The sequence below is a fragment of the Rhinatrema bivittatum genome, chromosome 7 (genome assembly GCF_901001135.1).
Source record: "Rhinatrema bivittatum chromosome 7, aRhiBiv1.1, whole genome shotgun sequence".
Taxonomy (NCBI): Eukaryota; Metazoa; Chordata; class Amphibia; order Gymnophiona; family Rhinatrematidae; genus Rhinatrema; species Rhinatrema bivittatum.
In genome coordinates, this window is record NC_042621.1 from 302264557 (window position 1) to 302272430 (window position 7874).

Genomic DNA, 7874 nt, shown 5'->3' on the forward strand with positions numbered 1-7874 from the left:
TGTTATTACTAAGATTTATTATCTTCTACAAGTTTCAAGAGAAAATGTAAGAGAACAGGAGGATCATTCATTGGATGTCTCCGCTATTCTTGAATCATCTATTGAGACGGGTATCGCTCAGAGAAGACCGGTATTGGTGACATTTGCATTCGCATCTGAACGTAATAACATATTAAGAATGTTTCTTCGCAATAGGCAGTCGTTATTTTACGGCCACAAGGTCTGGGTTTTTCCAGATCTGATAAGATCTACACAAATAATGCGAAAACAATTTCTTGAGTTAAGGCCAGATGTTATAAAACTCGGAGCGAAGTTTAATTTACGGTACCCCTGCAAATGTGTTATTATCTATAACAAGGTTAATTATGTTTTCTTTGAAACTGAACATTTGAAAACTTTTTTGGAAACTCATACCCAGATATAACATAATTGTGGTCCGCAATTAGATAAGATATTTGTATACATGGCAACCTGAATTACTTTAAGTATTGTTTTCTTTAATTTTCACTCTGTTTTCTTGTCCTCTCCCTTATTTCCTTTATTTTAGTACAAAAGTTATGCAACAGAAAAATATTTTCTTTATATGACTGTACCTCTGGATGTACTATATTACCCTAGCAAGATGTATGCTTGTTATAATTTGGAAATTTATGAAAAATAAAATTAATAAAAAAAAAAAATTTGCAGATGACAAAATTATTCAAAACAGCAGTGGATTGCAATGGACTGCAGAATGGCCTTGTGAGACTAGGAGACTGGGCAACAGAATGCAGATTAAATTTAATATGGAAAAGTGCAAAGTGATGCACATAGGGAAAAACAATCCCAACTACAGGGATACGATGCTGGGTTCCGTACTGAGAGTCACTATCCAGGAAAAGGACCATGGAGTCCTATGGACAATACACTGAAATTCTCAGCTCAGTGCACAGCGGCAGACAAAGAAGCAAACGTACCCGTTCCACCCCACTCTTGATTCTATAAGCTTCTCTCCTGTCCCCTCTCAGCCGTCTCTTTTCCAAGCTGAAGAGCCCCAACCTGCACAGCCTCTCCCCCTTATCATTTTTGTCGCCCTCCTCTGAACCTTTTCTAGTTCGCTGGGTCTTTCTTGAGATGGGGGGTGACCAGAACTGCACACAGTACTCAAAGTGTGATTGCACCATGGATTGATACAGAGGCAATATAATATTTTCCATTTTATTCTCCATTCGTTTTTGGTTATTCCTAACGTTCTTTAAAGGGTGGTTACTTATCCTTTCAAATATTACTAAAACAAGGGGACATTCCATGAAACTGTCAACCAGCAGATTCAAAACAAAATTACAGAAAGCACTTTTTCCAACTCAGTGCACTATCAAGCTGTGGAATCTGTTCCACAGGACATGATCAAGGCAACCAGTATAGCGCAATTTAAAAAAGGTCTGAATAAGTCTATGGAGGAAAAGTCCTTAACACATTATTAGCCAGACAGAATAAAAGAAAGCTATTGCTAGCCTTGAGAGTGACAGGATTTAGGTCTACTTTAGGAGATCTCTCAATTACTGGTCTGACCCAGCATGGGAATGCTTATATATTCTTATGCTCGAACACACCTTCACAAGCACCCTGCCTTAATAAACAGATCCACAGAAAGTTAGTGCAGAGAAGCGCCATGTTATCTTAAGCAACAAGTTTCACTGGACGTCCATAGGAGTTATAGAAAGGTAATGTGGCACATGAGCTTTCATGAGTAGAGAAGTTCCCCCCTTCAAACATGACACATCTGAATAGGGATCTATAGAACCTCATAAGTTAATTCACAGATGCATCCTTAAATTGGGCCAATAAGACAACACAACCTGCCAAGAACTCTTTTTTCTCTCAAACCAATAGCAAAGCCCTGCCATAAATCAAGAGTGAGTTTTTCTTTCGTACAGAAGCATAGTCTTAGCATCCAGGTAAGGGAACAAATTTCTGTTTGTATATATACTAAAACATGTTCAGAGCATACCCATGCTGTGCCAGGCAGCAGAGCAAATGATGTTGCCCTAATCTCAAAGATCACATCCAGAAACTAAGAGACAGATTTCACGCCATTAAACCAGAAAACTATATAAATGTAACTAGCTTCTAGCCATCCAGAAAGTGATGGATTTATACACCTGGCTATACCTCTCCTCTCCCAAAAGTCACAATGGGCCTGAATAGGGAGAGTTCTCCAATATTTTGCACTAGACCCTATGACAATGTAGCTGCACAGAAGCAGCCCACTGGAGCTTACTTCTGCTGAAAAGTGCCATGACTGCCCTGCACATAGGCAGAGTGACTGCCCGCCCAACTATCCCTAGGGAGCTGCGCCTATTAGTAAATCCACCACTGCAGACAGGCACTCTCACCTAAGTATGGAGCCAATGCAATAAGGTGCATTCAGCAGCAAAATGCGCAGTTTTACTCTCAGAAGAATGCACATTTTTTGTGCACAAATGTTTCTCCAATGCAGCAAGGAATTTTGCACACAAAAAAAATATTCATCCTGCTTAGCGCCTTCACCTGAAAATCTCAAGCAAATGAAGGCATTAACTATTATCACCCAAATGCAGAGAGGTGAACAGAAGCTAGAGTTCTGACACTAGGACCTGTAATCAGAATTTATGCACAGAAAAAATGTTTTGCCTTAAAAGCATTTTTTGTGTGCATAAATCATTTTATGACACACAAATCATGTTTTGTGCACAGAAAAGTCTTTTCTGTGCACAAAACATGTTTTCTATGCATAAATCATAACTGAGATACCCTCCCATTCCCCTGAGCTTAAAATATGCATTCAGCCTGTGCTGAATGCATATTTTAACTTGTGTTTCTGCACATATTTTCCAGTCAGAGCACTTTTTAAATTCCTGATGCATACCAATGGTTGACAGCATCAGCAGTTAAAAACATTTTTAATCTGTGCATTACACTATGCACTGAATTTCAGTGCACAGTTTTAACCATTACATTGCATCTCCTCCCTATATTTGGGTGCACATAACACATGTATGGTAAGTCTTATCCATGCTATAAGCCACTTTGTGGTAAAGAATCAAAAAGAATTCTCAGTACTAATTTTCCTATTGCTTAAGTGTAAACCCTGGTACAGCTAAAATCATTATGTGCTATATGTAGAATTGCTGCTAAAGCAGAAAAGAGTAATCGGGCTCCACAGGGCCAGCCGAACCTTGCAGCTACTCACCCTTTAGATATTCAATGGAGTAACTCCCGAATAGCTCTATTCCAATTGTGCAATACTACATAGACTGTACACCCTGACATAACTTGTGTGTTTTATCTTCATCTTTCAAAGCTACCATAAAGATCACCCCTCACCGACCACATGAGCTCTTTAGGAGGTGCAGGATCTGAGCCATGAGCTGCGGTTGGTCCTTTCTTGGCCTAGATTAATGCTGAAATTAAGAACGTGTATAACACTGGGACTAATGCCCTGACAACTGATTCTAGCAGGGGACATGACAAGGATACAACTATTAGCAAATGAGGATTACTGATCCTGCTATAGAAACAATTCGATCAGACAGCGGCCAGACTCTGCACCCCAGAGCTGGCTGCCCGGGCCGGCCTTACCTGATCTTGTAGTTGGGCAGCGTGTGCTTCCTCTTGATGACCTTCTTCAGCTGGTTGACGATGATGGAGGTGAGCTGAGGCATGGGCCGGCCCTCGAACTGCGACTTCACCTCGAAGTCGATGAGCGGGTCCTCCAGGAAGGCGAAGGACCAGTGCGTGAAGGGCAGGCGGGCGAAGAGCAGCCGCAGGCGGCCCAGCACCCGCGAGAGCCGCACGAAGAGGTAGGCCGACTTGCCGAAGACCAGCTCCACGTCGATGGCCAGGTGGAAGCCGCCGTTGTACTCCACGTCCAGCTCGAAGGCCAGCTCCTCGGGGGCGGGCGGCGGCAGGGGGCGCACGGCGCGGAAGACGGGCAGCGCGTCGCCCAGCGAGACGTCGCGCAGGCTCAGGCCCTCCAGCAGGCGGCCGGCCGTGCGCGTCTGCAGCAGCTCCTCCAGCTCCACCTTGATCTTCTTGGTGACCCAGCGGCGGAGCAGCGCCGTGTCGCGCAGCTCGCGGAACAGGAAGAGGAAGATGGCGTTCAGGAAGAGGCAGGTCTCGGCCCGGCCGGCCACGGGGCTGCCGCCGCCCTCGGGCGACGACGGCGGCGGCGGCTCGGGGCCGGCGGGCTCCTGCCTCAGGTAGTCGCGCAGCCGCCGGCTCGGGCTGCACGGGCCGGGGCGCGCGGGCGGTGCGCGGCCGCGGCTCGGGGCTCCGCCGGTAGAGCAGCAGGCACTGCAGCAGCAGCATGAGCAGCGAGCCGGCCAGCGCGCAGAGCACGAGCAGCGCGTACGCCATGGCTTGCGCCTCCCCGCCGGCGGGCCCGGGCCCCGGCGCCCGCCTCCTCCTGCTCCCTCCTCACCCACCAGCACCACCAACGCACACACCGCTCCGCGCCGCAGCTTCCGGGACGCAGCCGGCGGGGACGCGCCTGATTGGTGGAGAGGCGACGCTGTGCGTGCTGACGTTGGGGGGGAGGAGGAAGAAAAGACGAAACGACGGGGCGGAAGGGCACTAGAGAGTCGCGTGCCGAGGGAGGGAAGCCAGAGCGGGGCGGGGCGGGGAGAAGACGCTCGGTTACGTTGTGCACGCAAAGGAGGCCGAACCGGGGATGCAGGGCTCGGCCGTTCTCCTGGGTAGTGGGTACCTACGCCGTTGTCAGGGCCCGGTCTGCCGAGAGCGTCTCCTTGCTGAAGGGGCCCAGGTGCCGCCCCGCGTCCGAGGCTTGGCACCGGCTCGCGGCGCATTAAAGAGCTGCACCGAGAGCCTGCGCGGGAAGGGCTCAGGTGGGGTCCGGCGATGCTCGCGGGAGGCCTCCTTGTTCTCAGGTCCTGCAGCGGTCGGGAAAGAAGGACACGGGGCGCGTTTCTGTGTCGTGGCCTTCCGAAAACATTCGGCACTTACGCGGTTACGGAGCCTTTCCTGACCAGGTAAAGGCTTGCTCGCTTCGTCAGGCTTCTGGGTGACCCGTGTGCCGGTTTGTTGGATTGCTTGGTATGCGGTTTTTAACCTCCTATTATATTGTGTAAGTTGTGCTGTAAACAGCCCGGGGCTGAGGTCTGGAAGTTGCTGTAAATAAATAAATATGAGAGTCATCTTTTCCAGTCTTGGGCAAATGCGTTCACGGCTATAGCTGGGGCCATCGGGCTCATGATTGGGGCACCCTGCTGAGCTGGAAGGTCTTCATCTTGAACGCCCCATTCCCCTGGGATTGGAGGAGTTGTATTCTGCCAGCCTGCCTGCAGCTTTAGAGGTTCCTCGGTGTGAACAGCACTATGATGCCTAGATCTCTTTCCTGGGTGGTAGCTCCTAACATGGAACCTAACATTGTGTAACTACAGCAAGGGTTATTTTTCCCTATGTGCATCACCTTGCACTTGTCACATTAAATTTCATCTGTCATTTGGATGCCCAATCTTCAAGTCTTGCAAGGTCCTCCTGCAATGCATCACAGTCTGCTTGTGATTTAACTACTCTGAATAATTTTGTATCATCTGCAAATTTGATAACCTCACTCGTCATATTCTTTTCCAGATCATTTATATATATATTGAAAAGCACCGGTCCAAGTACCTCCACTGTTTACCCTGTCTTTTAACCCCCCACTGTTTTTTGTCTTAACTAGCTTGCAATCCACAAAAGAACATAGCCTCCTATTTCCTGTATCATTTTTGTTGCCTTTTTCTGTACTTTTTCTAATTGCCCTGTCTCCTTTCTTGAGATGTGGCCAGAATTTCACATAGTACTCAAGGCATGATCACACAGTAGATCTATGTAGAGGCTTTATGATATGATTTTTATTATCTGTTCCTTTTCCCAACAATTCCTAGCATACTAGTTTGCTGTTTGGACTGCTGCTACACACTGAGCTGAGGAGTTCAACATATTGTTCACAATGACTCCCAGATCCTTTCCCTTAGTGGTGATTCCTGATATGCACTGAGTATTGTGTACATAGAGTTGAGATTATTTTCCCTATAAGAACATAAGGAAATTGCCATGCTGGGTCAGACCAAGGGTCCATCAAGCCCAGCATCCTGTTTCCAACAGAGGCCAAACCAGGCCACAAGAACCTGGCAGTTACCCAAACACTAAGAAGATCCCATGCTACTGATGCAATTAATAGCAGTGGCTATTCCCTAAGTAAACTTGATTAATAGCAGTTAATGGACTTCTCCTCCAAGAAATTATCTAATCCTTTTTTAAACCCAGCTACACTAACTGCACTAACCACATCCTCTGGCAACAAATTCCAGAGCTTAATTGTGCAGAGTGAAAAATAATTTTCTCCGATTCGTCTTAAATGTGCTACTTGCTAACTTCATGGAGTGCCCCCTAGTCTTAGTGTACGTCACTTTACACTTGTCCTTATTAAATTTCATCTGCCATATAAATGCCCAGTTCCCTAGTTTAAGGTGTTATCCTTTTTAACTACTGAGTAACTGAGTATTTTTGTCATCTGCCAAAGTTATTCACCTTATTGTGTCAAGACAAGGTCATCCTGACACCGACTAGGAGATCAAAAACTGATGACCCAGTTACGAACCCTGTTGAGCGAACTTCGCCCCACAGCATGGGATTACCTACAAGTCCTCGGCCTCATGGCATCCACACTGGAAGTAGTGCCATGGGCACAAGCTCACATGAGACCCCTACAACGCTCACTACTATCCACGATGGAATCCACTGTCCCAGAAACTACACCGTACATCTTCAGCTACCGGACAGAGTTCGGGCCCCCCAACTACGATGGTGGCTACAAGAAGCCCATCTGAGCCAGGGAACGAGACTATCCTCACCAACCTGGATCCTACTCACCACGGATTGCCAGCCTACGAGGATGGGGAGCACACTGCCAGGAGCTAACCGCCCAAGGGCAATGGCATGAAGAAGAGTCGGGATGGAACATCAATCGCCTAGAAGCCCGGGCAGTCAGACTAGCCTACCTAAGTTTCGTTCACAGACTCCGAGACAAAGCGGTCAGAGTAATCGGACAACGCCACAATCAAACCGTCAGGGAGGAACCAGAAGCCAACAGGTGTCTCTGGAAATAGACCTCCTAATGTCATGGGTGGAAGTGAACCTTCAAGAGATCTCGGCCGGGAAAGACAATGTCGCTGTGGATTACCTCAGCAGAGAAAGTCTAGATCCAGGAGAATGGAGGCTGTCAAGCACAGCATTCCAACTGATAGTAAACCATTGGGGAACACCAACCATGGACCTCCTGGCCAAACCGATCCAATGCCCAAGTACCCAGTTTCTTCAGCTGTAGGCAGGATCCCCAGTCCCAGGGAATGGATACCCTGGTACAGACCTGGCCACAGGAGACTCTGTTATACGCCTTCCCGCCGTGGCCCCTATTGGGCGCAATTATCCCACAAGATAGAACACCATAGAGGACCAGTACTTCTAGTGGCCCCGGACTGGCCAAGAAGGACCATGGTACACAGACATGCGAAGACTGCTGACAGGGAGCCCCTTTGCGCTACCTCCACACAGAGACCTGCTCCAACAGGGACCAATCCTCTACGAGGATCCAGCTCGATTCTCTCTTACGGTCTGGCCATGAGAGGACTCGCCTAAGGAAGAGCAGATACTCGGGGGCAGTAATTGACACCCCTACTCCGAGCACGCAAGTTCTCCACATCCCTAACATACATAAGGATTTGGAGAGTATTCGAATCCTGGTACGAGGACCGTGACATCATACCACGCTCAGTCAAAATTCCTGCGATTTTGGAATTCCTACAGAATGGCCTACAGAAGGGATTGTCCCTCAACTCCATCAAGGTACA

General features: G+C 47.9%; 1 protein-coding gene across 1 annotated transcript in view; it reads right to left on the reverse strand.

The window, feature by feature from the left end:
• Window positions 1-4473, reverse strand: part of PDZD8 (PDZ domain containing 8) — a 186680-nt gene extending 182207 nt beyond the window's left edge. The window contains 2 exon segments of the mRNA XM_029610489.1: window positions 3601-4233; window positions 4235-4473. Of these exon segments, the coding sequence (XP_029466349.1) occupies window positions 3601-4233; window positions 4235-4377 (776 nt within the window). The 5' untranslated portion in view covers window positions 4378-4473.
• Between the last annotated feature and the right edge of the window lie 3401 nt (window positions 4474-7874).